The 19,435-nt window shown below is 40.7% G+C and overlaps 1 protein-coding gene across 5 annotated transcripts in view; it reads left to right on the top strand.

The window, feature by feature from the left end:
- The first annotated feature begins 153 nt into the window (after positions 1-153).
- camsap2a (calmodulin regulated spectrin-associated protein family, member 2a) overlaps positions 154-19,435 on the top strand; it is a 43,845-nt gene continuing 24,563 nt past the window's right edge. For 3 of the 5 annotated variants that reach the window (XM_084012042.1, XM_084012041.1, XM_084012040.1), the window contains exons 1-3: positions 160-734; positions 5,174-5,433; positions 18,069-18,230. In XM_084012042.1, coding sequence (XP_083868168.1) covers positions 596-734; positions 5,174-5,433; positions 18,069-18,230 — 561 coding nt within the window. In that variant the 5' untranslated portion in view covers positions 160-595. Of the gene's footprint in view, positions 735-5,173; positions 5,434-18,068; positions 18,231-19,435 lie in introns of all 5 variants that reach the window. The other 2 variants (XM_084012044.1, XM_084012043.1) reach the window with 1 other exon arrangement.

The following is a 19,435-nucleotide window of genomic DNA, read 5'->3' as shown; positions in this document are numbered from 1 at the left end:
AAACTGTAAATATTCCAGTTTGAAGGCACATTCCGCGCATGCGCATCGTGCAAAAAAAAAAAGAAGAAAAAAAAAGGAAAAGGTGCTGGGGGAGCCAGAGTGCGGCAGGAAAACCGCACCACGGTACCAAAGGATAGACTAGAGAGGGGGGTGGGGGGGCGAAACGCGTAGGTTATCCATTCAAGAATAAACGGAGGTGGAAGGGAGAAGCTGCCCGCTTCCAAAGAACCCAAAAGAATGGAGAGATTTCAGTTTCCATTCTAGCCGAAGCGCAGTTTTTCCCCTGTGAAACCTGAAAGGAAACCTTCCCAGCTCGGTCCGAGGAAGCCCACTTCAACTGGTAGACAGCAGTATGGATGAAAACGACTCATTGTGTCAACGGCAGTGAATGAGACGAAAAACACACCCGCAGCCGATCCAGCCTCTTTTTTTTTTTAATGACTGAACGGACTTGTGAATTGGCCGGATTTCATCATTCCTAGCGGTTTATTGTTTCTTCTTCTTTTCTTTTTTTTCAAGAAATTCCAGTAGTGGGATGCTTTCGCGTCGTGTCGCTTCGTAGGCTTCGAGGAGACACGGTTCAAGGGGGGGAAATATGGGTGAAGTTCAGGACGTCAGGGACGTGAAGAAGACGTTCGTCGCCCCGTCTGTAAAGTCTTTTGAGCACTACGACTTCTCCCGAGCTAAGATCTGTTGCAGCCTCACATGGCTGGTAGCCAAAGCATACGGGACAGGTAGGTCGCATCGCTCATTCCCTGCACGCTGCGTTCATTCAATACTACAGAACTTTATGCAATATATTTATAGAACAGAAAACAGAACACAAATACATAACCATGTTATAGCCTATGTTATACTGCAGAGCCATTATGATACATACAGATATTAACTCCTCATTGATCACCCAAGGCTGTGTTCTGTAGTAGTATCCCCGGGGGAAATTAGCACCGTGATTTTCCATCACAGTGTTTGGTCCATTAACAGTATGTGGTGTTTCCCATTGCGAACCTCAATCTCAAATGAATTGCCTGTTGTAAATGCAATAAATATGATCCCAAGTGGAAAAAGGTTTTAAAAAAAACAACAATAACAACAACTGATCAATAAATGTGTTGTTCCTGCTTAATGGAAGGGGAGCAGCACCCTGGAGGTGAGAAGGTGTCCTAAATGATGTCACCTTCAGGGATCACCATCCGCATTTACAAAGAGATGCATCACATTGTCAGCAGGCTTTATTATGGCACAGTTATTAGGAATTAATAACAAGCTTTATTCTTGCTTACCATCATAACACAACATATTGTTACTGTTATGCAATGAGAAAATTACTCCGAAGTGGGTTTGTATTTTAAAAATATTTAAAGAAATATATATATATTTTTAAAGTTTACTCTGAGAATGTAATACATTTTCAACACCAGTGAAAACAAAATGGCAATTCGGTCTGATTGTCTGGCTAGTGTGGAGCATACATGGACAGAGCGGAGGCTCACCTCACACGTCATCATCATCCTGGGGTACAAAATTGAAAAAAAAAAAAAGCAAATCTAGTGCTGTGGTTGTTTATTTGAGATGGAATATTGTTTTCTTGCCTCCACATCTAGTTGTTTTTGTTCGACTTGCACCGCAAAGCACGAATGCAGACAAACCCCATCAAGATGTTTGACGCCAAATGATAAAAAATAATGCTTTTGTGACGTTTTGAAATGGGAGGTGCTTTCACAGGCAGCAGTTTTTTTATTGAATGCATAAAACAGAAAATACTTTAAGCAATTTGAACTTGTAGATGCTTCAAACTTTGTATCCCCCTCTGTTGTCCGTCAGTGGGAATCGCAACAACATGGTATTGTGTATTTGGACTGTGGTGATATGTTACTGACACATTAAAGTCACTTTTTTTACGGCGGAAGTTGTAATCACAATCTTAAGTTAAATGTGAGAATGGGGATCTTCAGAGTGAATTAAAACAGACAGAATATGTGCCCCCCCAAAAAAAGAAAAGAAACATTAGCAGCACTTAAATGAGGCCTTGCGACGTTCACTTACACTGTAGTGGAAATTATTTCTTGAGTCTTGAGGCAAATCACAGCGAGGGGGCCTCGGAAAATGCAGCAGTGCAGTTAGTTATTGCTCGTGTTCTCTTGAAAATCACTGGATGAAAAAAAAAACATGTTTCCCACAGTTTGACATTATTATATTTGGGATGTTTGGCCCCTGTGGCAAAACACACAGGGGCCTACATCTGTCATTTCATCAAGGGTGGTAAAACAGAATCACACTGGATAGCTGACTTCTGATCAGGGTCAGGGTTTTTTACCTCAATCAATATAATAATACAAATCTAAATCAACAAAAAAAACACATCTATTTAGAAACAGACTCAACAGCCATGACTCAGTAACACGATGAATGTGTGAAAGTGCAAGGTTTAAAATAAGCCTGAGACAATCTGCCTCCTCTTCTTTTTCTTCTTCTTCTTCTTCTTCTTCTTCTTCTTCTTCTTCTTCTTCTTCTTCTTCTTCTTATTCTTCTGTGTTACGTTCTTTACCATTCGTTATTTTATTCATTTTGATCCCCATATTTGTGCAGCGTTATCTGCATCACGTTAGGGGTGTTAGTACAGAGGGCACAGAGTAACTCACGATACGATAATATCACGATATTTTGCCCACGAATCGCGATTCTGCGATACACGATATATTGCAAGATAATCATCTACGATATGCGTCAATATCTGTGTATCTGAAGGATAAAAAAACACCAGTGAAAAGGCACTAAAACACATCCGTTTGAACATAACCGATGTTGTTTCAGTTCAAACAGTGCAGCCACCAAGCGCATCACCTCTTGCACTATGTTGTATTAGACCAGCAAACATGAGATTCCTCGCAGGTCGTCTGCGTGTTTTCAATCAGGACCGAAATGAAATGGGCTGATTCCAAAAATACAGCTCTCCGGAGAAAGAGAGGGGGTGAGGGAGAGTGTGAGGGAGAGAGAGAGGGGACTCATCTCCGGATCCCTGCCTACGCTGCTCTGAATACTTCACATGCATCTGCCTCGTTACACCGATGCAGGAGCGCATGGAGAACATGCAGCAGATCATCTGCTGTTAGACGGATGCGATGCCAGGAGGAGCTGCCGTTTTTCGAACTCTGGGGTGAAAGTGAACACGTTTAATTCCCCGACACATTCCCCTCAACAAGTACCTAACAGATGCCCCTTGTTCACTTCATTAAACTACAAACAGCAGTGGTCCTGCTCTGTTGAAAGCTGCTTAAGACGGGAGCGACGTTCCAACGACATCCGTGCATAAATAACAGCTGAATTACTACAAATGTAATTCAATATTGTAAGATAAACAATCTGGATTGAAAACGTCGGTAACACTTTCTATTAAGGTCATGTATATAATGCATCATAAGCGCATTTATAACACATTATAATGCATTCATAAGGCTTTATAAGAGTCTGATCCTGGGTACATTATAATGACCCAAGCAGCCAGGTTTAAAGACACAGAGTACTGCTCTAACGTATCATAACAGATATTAATTATACGTTTCTGAAATGGAATAATATGCTATGCTGTGAGCATAAAGCGTTATGAACGTTGTTAATAAATGATGTCCACCACTTATAATACTCTATAAACCTTGTTATAAGGTGGCATGCATGATTATAAACAACTTTTATAAAGCCTTATCAATGCATTATAATGTGTTATAAATGTGCTCATAGTGCACTGCATTATATACATGACCTAGTGTTTGATCGACTATTTGCAAATAATGAAGCATGGATCGATGTGAATGCCACTCTTGAACTTCATTGAACTTAAATTGAGTACTGTGATTTTTAAGCTCAGTAAACTGGGCCACGCCACAGACAAACATTCCATTCTTGCTGTACTAAGCTGGTACATTACAGTGGACGTGAAGCCAGCTGAATAGTGGCGTGTCTTTTTGAAATTGGAAGGCTTTTTTAGAAAAGCCTGAAGTAATTTACCTGAGCAATGCTACCAGCTTCAGGCCTGTTTCCCCTGCCGCCCTGCCTGACCTCTGACCTCCCTCTGGAGGATGGAAGGGGGAAGGGCTGGATTTGAAAAAGAAAAAAACATTAAAGGATGAATTCATTTGTTTGGGATCAATAACATAAAGTACTTACTGGAAAAGGATAGAACATGGTTGCTGCATTTGTGTCCTACAATGACCCAGAGTCCATCTCTAGACGACCTTGCTGATCGTGGCCGGTCCCAGCAGGTGACTCATTCACTGTGTGTGTGTGTGTGTGTGTGTGTGTGTGTGTGTGTGTGTGTGTGTGTGTGTGTGTGTGTGTTGGAGGATGGGCAGAGCAGTGTTGGAGAGTGTGAAGCTGTCGCCACATGCCGCACGTTTCACAGCATTCACCCAGGCAGTTATCAAAATGGAAATCTATTCTGCTGCTGCTGAGACAGTGATGTGGTTTTTTGATGTTTTCACACAGCAGCATTTGACATCATTTTTTTTATTATCTGTTGTGGGAAAAAGAAGGACAATTGCGTGATCCGTTCTTTAAAATAGCCACACTTTTGTTCTTTTTCCAGCAATGGTTGATATAAAATGCTTCACAGCTCAGCAAACGCTGGCAAGAAAGATATAAAAACAACAACAGTTCTTTCAATTATTTGTGGACTATCCCGTTGCAGTGGACTTGCTTGACACACACACACATGCAGGCTCTCTCTTTGATGAGACAGGCAGTGAGAGGTGTGTGTGTGTGTGTGTGTGTGTGTGAGGGGGGGGTCCCAGGGAGCTGGAAGCTGCAGGGATACAAACTAGATGAATCGATCGGGCTCCACTCCTCCTCCTGCAGTTGCTATAGCAACCCCAAAGGTCTATCCACACACACATACTGTATATCCACATCCAGATATTGTCAGCAGCATGGCAATCAAAAATGAAGAGGACACTCAGCTCATCGTAGTTTTTGCTGCAGAATTCAAATTCCTTTCTTGAGAAATTAATTAAAAAGCATCAAAAAGCTTTGAAAAAGTAGCATTAATTGAAAATTACAATAGATGATAATTAGTAGCTGAAGTAAATTAGAAATTGTGGTGGTTTGGTTGCCATCACGTTCATAGGAAGTTAGTGCGATCTCTTACCCACAATCCCACTCTCTCCCCTCCGTTGTACAGACAGCATCCCAGCGGACCTGAAGGAGCCCTTCTACACAGACCAGTACGAGCAGGAGCACCTGAAGCCCCCCGTGGCCAGCCTCCTGCTGTCTGCAGACCTCTACTGCAGGGCCGGCAGCCTCATCCTGAAGGGGGACGCGCCCGAGACCCTGCTGGGCCACGATGCCGTTATTCAGGTCCTGGCTCAGTGCGGTCTCTACGTCACGGACCAGGAGAGACTGGTCACTGAGAGGGACCTTCGGAAGAGGCCTCTGCAAATGGTAAGAGAGACTCTATTCTGAATGTCACAGGTGCTGGGATACACAACACTCATTCTGTTGGCTTTGATGCAACAATACTCAACTTCCTGCCTTTAGAGCGTCAAGTTATCATTATATATTATATGTCATAGTGGTCATCAGATCTAAGAAGCTCTCTATTTTATATTTTTACAAAAGTCACTTCACTAATGTGGAAATTGCATTTTTTTTTTCTTAATCGTCAATAACTGTGGATGATAACTACTATGGATGGATAGATAGATATTTAATGATCCTGAGGAACATTTTTATAATATAATACAAAAAAATCTAAAACAAAAATCACAACAACCCAGTAAGCAAGTGCATCAAACACAGCAATGACTGAGAAAAGGTAGAAGAATATAGAGGACGGCTGCTGTTTATTCACCAACAAATTAACAACACAAGCTGATTTAGACCTCGAGGCATCCTCTGACTTTCCTGTGTTCATCTCTACGTGTGTGTGTGTGTGTGTGTGTGTGTGTGTGTGTGTGTGTGTGTGTCACACTCCAGAAATGACTTCGTAGGCATCCTCATTATTTCGGGGGCAACGTCTCCATAGGAGGCTTTATTGCTTCAGTGAATTGCAATTGAGACACGATTAGCACACAGTTGTTGCCTGCAGTCTGTTTGCGGAGTCTCGCTGCTTTTAATTTCCCTTCTATGCAGATTCCAAAGTTATTTAAGTTGAGCCGGGGTTTTAAATTTGAAGCACCTTTGTTTCGTGAAGACAACAGGTATTTTAGTGCAAGCGTAGTTTAACATATTTACCAGCCCGGAGCTAAATTAGGGTTTTTACATTTTCATGACAGTTTGTGTGTGTGTGTGTGTGTGTGTGTGCGTGTGTGTGTGTGTGTGTGTGTGTGTTACTAAGCAGATTGCTGTCAAAACTGCCTTCTGCCTTTTCACTTCCCTCCCTCTATCTTCCATTGTCCCGTCTTTAATTCTGCATCCTTCCTCCTCCTTTTCATCATCCCCCCGTTTCCCACTATTAATTAGGCGAGAATCTAAAAAAGACGCAGCAGCACGTGTTTGATATGTTCGTGCAGATCACCTGCTGCACGTTGGATCGACAGCTCAGGTGGGGGAGGGAGGGGCGATCATCTATTATTTAGAAGCTGCCTCCACATCTAACTAAGAGGGTTGACAAAGTGTCCTGAAGCGGTCCAGGGCTGAGGTCTCTGTGGGGGGTCCGGAGAGTCTTGATAGGCTGTCCTAAAAAAAAGGAAAACTGTTGTTTATTCCTGAAGCAATATTCAGACTTAGCCACCTACCTGCAGCTCTTAATGTAAGCTGCTTCATGTATTTTATTTTTTTTTTGTCATTCGAATTCTTATTGAAATTGAAATTGGAGTACATTATGCAGCACAACATATAGATATTGTTTTGTATAATATAGAGAAATAATAATAAATAATAATTAAGCTTTTTTAACTCAGTAGTTTGCATATAAGGTACACTAATTTTCAGAATAAGCAACTTGTCTGAGGGAACTTTAGTCGGCCAGTCAGCAGGAGTCCAATGATGTCTCACTTGACACGTGTCATAACTGAGAACATTGAGGTTGCCAAACTGACTTAGCTGTGTAATCTCAATTTTTTTTCCTCCCGTCCCCCGCCTTTTCTCTCCCGTCACTACTCTGCCCACTCACCCTTCTGTCCTCGGCCACGTGACGGATTCCCACGTGCGAGTGCGAACACGCAAGTCGCCGCCCACTCGGTCTCCTACACACATTCTGTATCACCGATGCTCTCCTCCACCGATGCTCTGCTCCACCGGTGCTCTCCTCCACCTGCACCGCTGACACAAAAGGAGGGATGAGGATGTGGAGGCGGGCTGAGGATCTGGAAATATTGTTCTAGCGTTGCAGCATTACAGCCCACGTGAAGCGTTATAATAGTCAAATTATAAAAGTCCTCATCACAAAGCTGTAATTGCTCGTAGTTTTGGTAGTTTGATAATACTAGAGTTCTGGAGTGTTTCCTTTTCAAAGTGTTGTGTGAGCGGCTTTGGTCGTGGTGTTTGAGTGGAAACGCTGAGAGACTTTCCCCAAAACACACGAGGAGAAATCGTAATGTGAAAATGAATTTCACGTGGATTGTTTGTGTGGATCTCAGAAACTAGATAAGCATTACCTTAATTAAAGACCAATATCTCGGCTTGATGAATCGACATCCTTGAAGCGTAACCCCGTTGCTATGGAGACGTTAGACTGAGTGGGATGAGAATGACTTTTAAAAAAAAAGCCAAGGGATCTAGATGATGAATGGAAATAAATCATGTGAGCCGGCATGACTTTTGGTAAATGTGTAAACGTCTCAAGAAGCTAATTGCAGAGTGTAGAACGGCACAGAAGGGCCGTTGTATCCCCGCAGCAAGGTGGTTAATGTGGCATTTAGTGTTTATTCTGGGTTGCTTTGATCAACCAGGACACCAACGCTCTGCTCCACCAGCCCCGCTGGAGCACTGACGGTTAATTGCCTTGCTCAGGGGCACCTCAGCAGTCATAATGAGGAAGAGATAACTGCCATTGTTTTTCCCTTCGCTGGGTTCAGAATACTTTTGCAGAGATGCAGGTCTGTTGTTTTGGATTGTTATTAGATTTCAGGTGTTATATATACTTTAAGTACAAGAATAAATCCAGACTTTTTTTTGGGGGGGGGGGGGGGGTCAGAGCAGGATTTTACACAGTGTTATAAAATAAAAGGAAAAATTGGATATAAAATGTTCAATATGGCATAAAGATACTCCACACAACAACCCCAAACATGTTAGATGTATGACTCTTGTTAATACCATTATTCACTAAATGATCACACAGCAAAATGTGCCACAGGATAATAATAATGTTTTACTCCCTTGACCTCGTGTTGAATCGATGCCGCCAAACCTTGAATGTCAGCTTTAATATTTAATAAAGCTGTATTTAATCGGCCCACGTTGCTGCCAAGACACTTTCATGTAGCGTTTAAATCAGACTCTACGATGGGCCATATGCTGCGAACTCACTGAGAGGAAGAGGCATAGCACCTTATATGGTGTCTGAGATGCTTTATTGGCTATATGGGGGCTGAGTCTGTGACTGTACGCCAGGAAAGCTATTAAACAGACATGTTTATACTCACACTTACATTAGAGGATGGTGATGAGGATCCAAACGTGATGGCGAATGCATCTCTAATGCATACATTCACCGACTTATTAGGTGGTTGTTGATGAACCTGCTTTACAGTGAAACCCCTGGATTCTTCTTCTTCTTAGATGTACTGTAAACACGTAAAAGATTGTTTATTTGAAACCCAAAGACGTTCGCTTGTTAACGTGGTCTCATTTAGCCCAGTGTAGTGACGACCATGCTAAAAGGATTGGGTGCTGGTTCATTGTTGCTGACATGTTACATCACAGGACCGTCGCATGAGCTGTGTGTACATTTAGATCCGCCCCCTCAAAAAATGATATTTTCTATTCTCATAACACTTAATTATATGAACCAGTTATTATGCGTTTATAACATGTTATATTTTGAGTTCTATTATCTAAAAAAAGACAAGATTACATATACATTTTATACTGATAAACATTCTATATTGATTAAAAAAGTGTTGATTAATTCATCAATTCCCATATATGGATGAATAGAGGTGAATACACTTCCTCCTGTTCTCCTGTCTCCATCTCTTCTGCTTCCTCCGTCACAACCCCTATTGGGCAGGCGCTCCGTTTCCATGGTTACACTCCAGTAGGCAGTATGTGTGTGTGTGTAGGTGGGTGCAAGAGTGGGGGTGCGTATGCTTGCATATGTCCTATGCGCAGTCTGTGCTCGTATGTGCAGGGATGTACTGAGAGAGAGAACGCTGCCTCTCTCTGAGGCGGAGGAAACTGAAATGCTGGATTCATACGAGCAGGCAGATGGCATTTCTAAGACAGGCTGCATCACACACAAAGACACACAACCACACACACACTCAGGGAGAGGTACAGAAAGCTAACCCCCGAGTGCCAGGGAAAAAAAAAAAATACTTCCCAACATCAAACTAGCTTCCTCTATCCTCTTTCTCTTCCTCTGCTGCACTTGATCTCACGAACAAAGAGGAGCTGAAGCAGCAAAGGGTGGAAGGGAAGTCCCATCCAAGTACTTCCTCTGTCTTCTGCTTGGGTGAAGTCGCAGCCAAGTATGCTACGCTCGACGCCGGCGGCGACTCGCAGGCAGCTCAGTATGGAAGGGTAGGCAGCGAGCACATTATGGGATGTCCTGAGTCCTGAGCATCTTCTTCCCGTGCCCCTCAGAGCTAGACGATGTTATTTTATCTGAGGAGAATAAACCGCAATGCTGCGTCCACGTGATGAGGATTCAGGCATCGACCCCGAACACGGAGCATATTAATCTCCACGCCTTTGGACAGTGCAGAGAGGAAAATAAATATCTTTATTGTCATTGTTAGGATAATGAAACACCGTTTAGCAGCACTCAGTTTTGGCAATATACAGAAAATATACAAAATATACAAGCATTTTAATATAATAAATATAAAAAAATCAACTATTTCTACTAGATTTTTTACATTTATTTTAATGTATATTATTTATATTTTAACTTTTTATATTTTTAACTTAATATACAAGCATATTAAGATAAAAATATATAAATAAAAAATAAAATAAATAAAAAATAAAAATAAATAAATAAATCTAGTAGAAATAGTTTTCAACTGTCTATAATAATTAGTAAGAGATTGTGCTCCCGGGAGCTTTGTTTTCAGAGGAAACAGCTGCTGAGAGGGTTACCTGAGGTACATTGATCCCAGGTGAGCGCCCAGACTGAATCCAATTCAAAGATCAGCAGATCTATAGATGAGCAGATTTGGGATCCTCTGGGGGGTCCTGCAGGCCTGGGAGGGGAGATATCTAACTGCATGTTGAGAAAGAACATCTGCATAACTAATAAGAGACACACGCTACAAGTTCTCAGGTCATTGTTGGAAATGGGGAAGATTACTACGTTCTACGTGGTGAGAAGTCGTGGTGCAGCAGCCATTCATGAAAAGGAAGAAGGTGTTATTGTTAATGTGCAGATTGTTGAACCATCTTTGTAGTGAACGCTTGATATTCTGCTCTGGTGTAATGGAACTGTAAGCTTATTATTATTCTCCGTGTTATTTTCGCTTTAGAATGGAGAGCGCTGGATTTGTATGTCTCTATGCTATGCTAATATTCACCTGGTTCTCCTTATTACTGGCATTACTCATGTCGCTGCGGCTATAATAGCACTTAATCCTCAATGAATTTATGCTCAGGCAGATTTGCCCTCGTGCAGAGCTTTATAATAATTTGATTATTTTAAGGTTTTATTGTAGTGTGAGATTTCATTTGGAGTTATCTTTGCTCCTGAATGACAACAAATACAGGTACAATGACACAATGATATGACAATGACAGATTCACAGGGTTCGTACGGGTGCTGGAGATCCTTGAAAACACTTGCATTTTAGTGTGGTGTTTTCAAGGTTTGAAAAGTGCTTGGATTTAGAATATAGTGCTTGGAAGTGCTTGAAATGTATGATATAACACAGAGAAAAGAAGATCTCCATATTTGAGGGACTGAAAACAGCATTTTCTGATAGTTTTGCATGAATAATGACTTTTGATGATGAACAGATTTTCAAAATAGTTGGTGGTTATGTTTCTGTGGATCTGTTAATCAAATTATTATTCTTTCATTTGTGGTCCTTCTTTCTCAAAACATCATGTTGGTTGTTCATAGGACAATAACATAATATTCTAATGTGATGAACAAGTGCAATAATAAGTATAATGAATACTGAGTATTATATTGTATACAAATACGTAGTTTACCACAGCTGTAAGGTGCTGGAAAAGCATGAAAATGTGCCTTGAAATGCTTGAAAAGTGCTTGAATTTGACTTTGGAAAAGGTGTAGGAACCCTAGATTCCAAATTGAAATGAATTGATCATGATTGTTGCATAGAAATGTTCATAGAAACCAACCTAAAGTAATAATACAGAGTACAATTCTCTCCGTCTCTCCACATACGTAGATATTAAGCACATTGTGCAAATCAGATGATCTGCAGCACTGTGCTCTGCTTCGTAGTTTTAGGGTGCATCCAATGAGATCTCATACAGTATGAAATGGGGACGGATAACCTAAAGAGAACTACAAGTTTCTTTTTGGGACAAAGAGTTTATGCAAATACATTCAAACAATAAGATGCTACCAGATTTAGCTTAAAAGCAAATTTCCAATCTGTGGTCACTATTGAATTCCTATCTGCATTCTCACATTTAGGCCGAACAGGTAAATATGCCCATGAAACTGTTTCAAGAGGGCCTCTTGGAACCCGATGGAAGGCTTTGAAGTATCGACCAGGCCGGGTCTAGCTGGCTGGGAGCCGCGGTCGCGTCCCCAGATAGTGTTCTAAGGTTAGCTTTGAGGTTTCCATATAATTGCTAGGTTGAGTTTGGAGCATATGGAGGGGGGAGGGAAGGTACTCTGCTTAAAAAGCTCCACTCCCTCAAGTGGATGCCAGACGTCACAGTCAGCAGTTCGCTGCATCCAAATGTGTGTGTGTGTGTGTGTGTGTGTGTGTGTAGCATTATTTTAATTATTTCTGCTCACGATTGGACAAGCTGTTGAAGAAGGTGTGCCACTTCTCTCCAATCCAAGAGCAAAGACCGCAGAGAGGGGAAACATAAGAGGAAGGAGGTTTTATTTTGCCAAATGATTTTGGATTATTGTGAGGAAAGACTGCAGTTCTGTGTCATTCAAGCAGTTTGTGGTGATTTAAAAAAAAAAAATGTTTTTATTAATTTATTGAGACACATTTACATACAGCATCTTAATAATACAATACATTGGACAATACAAGTTAAAGTGCCAATTAATGATTAATGTGAAGAGTCATGTTAAATATTTCAGATGAATTCAGTTTGACTTTTCAACTCACCAGCTTCCAGAGACTGAAATTCAGTGATTTTCTGCTACAGCTACAGATTTTGCTGAGTTGATGGTATTGCCAGTAAAGTGTACTGATATTTTTGACTTTCATTCCCTTGAGAGCGTTACCACAATCCCTGTTAAATCCTGTCAAAACCCCCCAAAAATAATATTGATTATCCTTAAATGAAGGTGCCACAGAACCTTCCTGTGATTACATAAAACATTCTCTTTAGGGATTAAACAAAACTTGAACTTTGTTGAATGAACTTTGTAGATACTCTTTTTCACTAAAGCAAAGAGTATCTATCATTTATATGAAGGAGAGGTAGTACATGTGGTGACCTTCAGACGTGAGCAGAGAGGTACAGCTGAGAGCTTTTCCATGTCCAGCTGAGTAGAACTGGTAGACAGTTCAATTTTTAGGCATATGCCCCAGCATGGAGCCTCTGGGCCTGGACAGCAGAGTTGTAATACTAAAAGCAGACATAACCTATTCAATCTGTGTGTGTGTGTGTGTGTGTGTGTGTCTCCAGGAGACTGCAGATGTCCAGTTATTTAGGTTTGATCACTTTAGGGTTGTTTTCTGCTCTCCACTTTTGGAAGTGGAGGTTTATTTAAAAACTAGGGGATCGTCATAAATAATCAATGAAGCCACACACTCCAATAAAAACAGGCGTATCTCTATTAGGGATGGGAATAACATAGTGACTCATGATAAGATAACATCACGATATTTTTGCCCACAATAACGATGATATCACGATACTACGATACAATATATATTGCAAGATAATCATCTATGATATGCATCACAATATCTGTGTATCTGAAGGAGAAAAAATACATTAAGTGAAAGGCAAAAGCAGGAATTAATGGTATACTGTGTCTATTCACTGCATTGTGGTCCAGAGTCTTAGCTTAGTCATTCTTTAACACACACTGACTGAACAGGTCTATGTGTGACATCATGGAGTCAGTAAATAGAGCCTGCATCTAGGAATCTAAAAAAAAAAAAAAAACGTATCGCAACAGAATATCACGATATATCGATATATTTTCCCATATTTGTCATTGAAGCCCCTTAAAGCATTTACTGTAAGTCGAGTTGAAGACATTAATCATCTCCATTCGGATCACGTTGCAGTGGGATAAAGCCAACGTGTCTTCCGCTACCTGGTTCAGGCCGCGACAAGCAGCTCACAGCTCTGACAATAGAGATTTGAGTTTATTTACAGCCCACACACAACGACGAGGTGATGTTACACCACGCACCATCTTTTGTTAGCCCACTGTGGTTCATTTTTTGCTGCATTTCTTTAGCGCAAATGCTAAATCTGGTCTGCTACGGTGGATTTGCATCTCCCTCCTCTTTCACCAAGAAATCATATTAAAGATGAAGAGTGTTTGCTTCACTCCCCGGGTGGAAATATAGAGAGACGTCATATTGAGCGGTGCAACAAAAACAGCACCGTGGAGGAGCTTCTTCTTACCTCATGAGAAATAAAAAAAATAAGATTTATGGACGTAATCAGCTTAGATGAGAAAAGCAAAAAGAAATGGCTACAGAATGGTCCATGGCTTTGTAGGTTAGTACCTTGAGACTGAAAGCAGGCTTATAAACAGAAAGTTACCATTTCCAATGCTTGGAAGAAATCAAAGGGAGTGCGTTAACAACCTTTTCCCCTCCTCTTGCAGTCGTATAGATTCCCCTCAAGCAAAGTATTTGATCCCTGAACGCTCTAGTGGGGCTGCTCAGTGGGCAAACATTGGAAGGCAGAGGTCATGCCTGGGCAGCTCCAGGGTGTAGATATGTATAACTATATGAATATGAAGGAAAGCACATAAGGTTAGAAAACATGACGTCATGGGAGATCACATCTGTTACAAAAAGGCTAACCCTTTCTTTGGGCTGTAGAGGATCTACGTCTTTCTTCCTCCACCACTCTATCACTCATCCATCCAGGTTACTGGAGCCTCGTTTCTTCCCTTCTAGCGTTCATTTGACATTTAACACACGGTCAGCTGATCCTTCTCTGACCATTTCTGTGAGAGCACAGAGCAGTTACTCAGAAATAATTCACCCTATCTGCTATGCTTAGTGAGCACCGAGTGCAAAAGGGCCTTCAAAGCAGCATTTTCCACACATATTCAAATAGAATAAGAAAGTTGCTATCTATCTATTTTGATACAGAAAGCTCTATGAGGTCAGCTGATAACTGTTTATGTTGGCTTGTCTGATAAAAAAATATTTTATTTTATTTATTTGTATGTTTGGGGAGGACCCCTTGGTGGAAATGCATCACTTTCTGTAAATTGACGTATTTAGCTAGAAGCGAATTTCCATCCGCAGTCCTCAAACATAGAGCGACATGGAATATTGGGACATTACATTGTAAAAAAAACAGAAGATACAAGACATTATATAAAAAAAGGGCTACTACATGCAATCATGTATAAAAGTGCTGTCTACTTCACATATAATCACAGGTTTGATTGTTTTTTAACCATCTTTTTAGCTGTTTTTTTAAAGACAGTGAATGTGGGACTTTCTCGAATCATCAACTCAGACAACGTTTGATCGATAAAACGTTTTTCCTGTGGTAGTTCATCTGAAAAAAACCTCACAGTCCCCTCTGGAGGCTGATCTGGTACTGATTATTATCTCTTCTTCTAATACATTCCTCCAGTCGAGGGGGGGCCGGACCACGATGGGATTGGTAGATCAAATACTCATAGAATGGCATTGCATATGGTTTATTTAAGTCAATACACATATAAAAGAGATCTGTAACCAATCAAGATGTAAGATGTTTAGTTTTAGTGTCCTAGTGCTTTTTTAAGACTTAAGACTTTCTGTTTTGCCAAACAATTCATGCTGGAATGCTGAATATTTTTTTAGTTTTTTAATTTAGGGCATAAAAAAAGATTTTAAGAAAAATGTCATCTTCTCTATCAGCCAGCAGAAACCAGTGTTAGCACTTTGAAGTACTTGAGTGCAGCCAAAACACTTTTCCTTCCTGATCTCAAGAGTCAAATCCATTACACCGTTCAGTAAACCGATGTTAAAATATAACAAATTGAGAGAAAATATGTGAGTCAGCTTTGTGCTGACATCCAAGTGTTACTTGCTTTCATAAAAACGATGCCCTGAATTTTCTTTTCTTTCGGGATTTCTAGTAAATGAAAATAGCTCAATATAGTTGTTGATGTTTTGTGGCATGCCTAACCCTTTGCAAACTGCCTCCTTTCATCCACATTCCCTCTTCTTTGACTTCATAGAGGGCCCTCGTAGTTATTCACTGTCCTCTTCGTCAATTTTATTACACGTTTTAACTCGTAGAGTTTTGCAAAGATGGAATGAGACTGTGGGTTTCACACTTCCAAGTTTATTTCATTCATCCAAACCAACATCTCAGTTCAAAATCCAGAGCATACTGTATGATTGAGGGATTGCCTTCCTCACGGCTCTCAACGTGGCAATTGGCTGTGCCGGCTGTGAGCAGCTAACAGTGCTAACAACATGAACAGTGCAAACAACAGCAACAGAAGCTCAGATTACATTTACACTGTATTTTTTTTACATAGCAACCAGTTTTTTTGCGGCTATATGCCGCAAACAACTGGTCAATATCCTGAATATGCACTGAATTTTGAATTTGGGGTGACAAAAACACCCGGATCCTGGAATGAGCATGTGGCCATAGCCTCTTATTCCGGCAACATGGCCCGGTGTCGTTTAATAGGATTAGAGCCTGCAGGTCCTGTGGTCCAGTAAACGAGGTTAGTTCACCTCGTTTTCATTCTATGTCATCAGACCACAGCTGATTCAAATCAATATCCTGAAATTGCTAAGCAGAAGGGAGGAAACGGGAGGCAAAAGAGGCCCTTGAGGAATAAAGCTGGTCCCTTGGCCTTTTTTTAAAACGGGTCTGGAGTCGATCATTTGTTGTGGAAACAGGGCAGATTTGTAACTACACCACAAAGTGATCATTTGTGTGTTTTTGTCTGAGGGGTAATTTTTCTGTACAATGTTTGGACTGGCTAAGTGAAGGCTAGTAGGAAACAACTTGGCAGCGTGTTATTAAATGGGATGGGTTTGCCGCCGGGTTACCGGAACAGAGACAGTGGAAGCGAAGCATGAAGCCCATGCAAGGTCACACGGCGTGTACCTTATATTTACTAACTTGACAGCCGATATATCACGTTTACACAAATAGTCTGAGAGGGAATCGAACACTTTTGTTTATTGTTTGTGAGGGAACACCACGGTTCTCCAACATCACTTTCACTGTGAAGTGGTTTGTTTTATTTATGGTTCCTTTTTTGAGATTTTTGTGCACCACATCGTTGTGGATCTTTTACATTTTTACAGCTGATTAATTGGGTTAGCTCATGGAAGTATGAATATTTGGCATTTTGATTCCTGTGTGTGTGTGTGTGGTCGGTGCGCTAGACAGTATAAACGATTATTAGAGCATGGTGGTGGTAGAATCCAAGAACAAAAAATACAAAGATTACACCACATCACCATCGTGTGGTAAAAACAATATATTTTACTTTACTTTAATATGTCTTCAAATATGTTCAGTATGTAAACATGCATATTAGTGTTGATGTTTTCTGACTGTGAGGCTCTGTCTGGAGAAATCATGTTTTTCTTATACTAGTCGGCATATGGATGTTAAGTTTGGGTAAATATCCGGTTCACCAAGGATCAGTAGTTAAAGCAAGCTCAGGCCTTTTGCTGTAGTATGAGAATTAAGTCAGTTTCTTAAAAGTATAGTTTGTTTTCAGCTATTTAATCAGACCCCAAATAATGTTCCTCTTGAGAAACGTCTCCAATTATTGTTAATAACTTGTCTTCTAAATGCAGAGAAAAAAGCTTTCGGTTCAAAATCTTTCTCACCTTTTCATGTTAAATGAATGAGTAATACAGACTGCCCTTTTTTACATGTTTACAAGTTTTTGAAAAACACTGTAGTCCTGATCAATGACATGACTGGTAATGATTGCAGGATATATATATATATATATATATATATAGTGATGATGACAGGATATATATTTGCATATTGCAGTGTAGAACTGGTAGAACTCCTTGTTCTGTTCCTTGCATCACATTTTAATATCAGATTGAAAACGCAATGTGTCTGAAATGTTCCTGGGAGCAGAGCCAAAGTGCAGAAGTAGTCGAGTCATGCAACATGTTGCAAATAAAAAATAATCATCCGGCAGAGTGACACGTGGCACAGCGCTAATCATCCACAGTCAGTCAACCACGTTCACAGTTACCGCTGCGACATAATGATGAAACGTCATTTGTATTTGTAGTTTTTTTCCAAAATAAAACTCTCACAATCAGTGAGATAGATGAGTAGAGGAGCTTATAATGAATGCAAATTGTATTAATTGGGCTCAGTTGACGATGTCTCATTCAGGCTTCTCCAAGGGTGGCAGTCGCTGTGAGGAAACTGGGTCTTGTAACCAGGGATGAAGGCACTTGTTTCCAGGGCAACAGCCACAAGGGAATGTGTGGTGACATGTGACAGTATATATATATATATATATATATATATATATATATATATATATGTATAGTGTCAAGCATCTGCTGGTATCACTAAAGCTACTCATTTTCACCCTCTAAATCTTCCAGAGCGCTCACCTGGCGATGATCGACGCCCTGATGATGGCGTACACGTTGGAGACGGTGAGCGCCGAGAAGGTGATGGCCTGCATTCGTCAGTATTCACCCTGCGACCCGGAGGTGGAGACGCCCTATGACACGGAGGACGCGGTGACCACATGGATCAACAAGGTGGGTAAAGGTATCTGTTTTTGTCTGTCCATGGAGTTACTGTACCTCGCTCAGGGGCATTTCATCAATGTTGGCCTGAAACGACTTAAGGGCTGAAATTCCACAGAGCATAATGGGGTTGAAAGATATTACGGTCTAAAACGCTGACCCAAGAAGCATCCAATTCTTTCACTGCCTTTATAAACTATTTAACTAGCATACTTGCAAACCCTCACAATTTCCACTGCCCTCTCCTTATTCTGTATTCTCTGTTAAGAGTTCAAACTAAAGTTACAAATATTTATTGAAGGGGTCAAAGACCCCCGTGCTTTTGTTGAGAAATCCTCCTCATTTTTGAGGTTTCACGTTGGAAAGTATGTGCAAAAGAACAGAAATCCAGCAAACATTGAAATGTTTGTAATTTGTAATGTTTACAATGCCGTGATTTTGCCATTTTTCCACATTGAATAGCAGTAAAGTGTTGTGGACACTACAGGTTTTCTTTAGAGGCTGCCGTTAAGCCGTTTTTTTTTCCTTCTTCATCAGTAATGGTGAAACTACTTTTTTTTTTTACAGCCAAGTCTCAAGCATACATGTGTTGAGTGTTGTATGCGTGGTCTGTCACATTTATGTACAAAAAACAAAAAACATAATATTTAAGTTTTAAATTGTTCAAGTTTTAATCTAATTCAGAAAGTGTGGCCTTGATACCATTCAAACCCACTTGCTCTGTGTACATTTTTTTTTTACGTTATGAAGTAAATGTTCATACGTGGCCGACATGTGTGGATGGTTACAGTGCTGCAGGGCCGGCCCCGTCTGTTTACATTCTTCGAGTAGGAACGCTGGGCTGCTGCCAACGCTTGACTTTCACACTCACACAAACACACAAAAGCTAACAGGTGTGGTCGTGGAGTCCTACTGCTCCGACACATGGCTCTCTGATGGAGTCCCACACGGCTCTCTGTCGGAGTCCCACACAGCTCTCTGTCAGAGCCCTTTGTGTTCAAAAGGTCCAAAATTCACCAGTGTGACTGCTGATTCCTGCTTTAACTGAATCCACATGAATTTGAGAAGACGTGCTGTCAAATTGTCCAACATGCAGGATTGAGTGACATTTGATTTAATTTCAACTGCTGACTATTTCTGGTATAAAAAAAAAAAGTTTATTATGGAAGAAACAGTAGATTTTTGTTACTGCTATTATATGTAATCTTTGAATGTAA

The sequence above is a fragment of the Eutrigla gurnardus genome (genome assembly GCF_963514095.1).
Source record: "Eutrigla gurnardus genome assembly, chromosome: 6".
In the NCBI taxonomy this organism is placed as follows: domain Eukaryota; kingdom Metazoa; phylum Chordata; class Actinopteri; order Perciformes; family Triglidae; genus Eutrigla; species Eutrigla gurnardus.
This window is presented reverse-complemented; position numbering and strand designations above follow the sequence as displayed.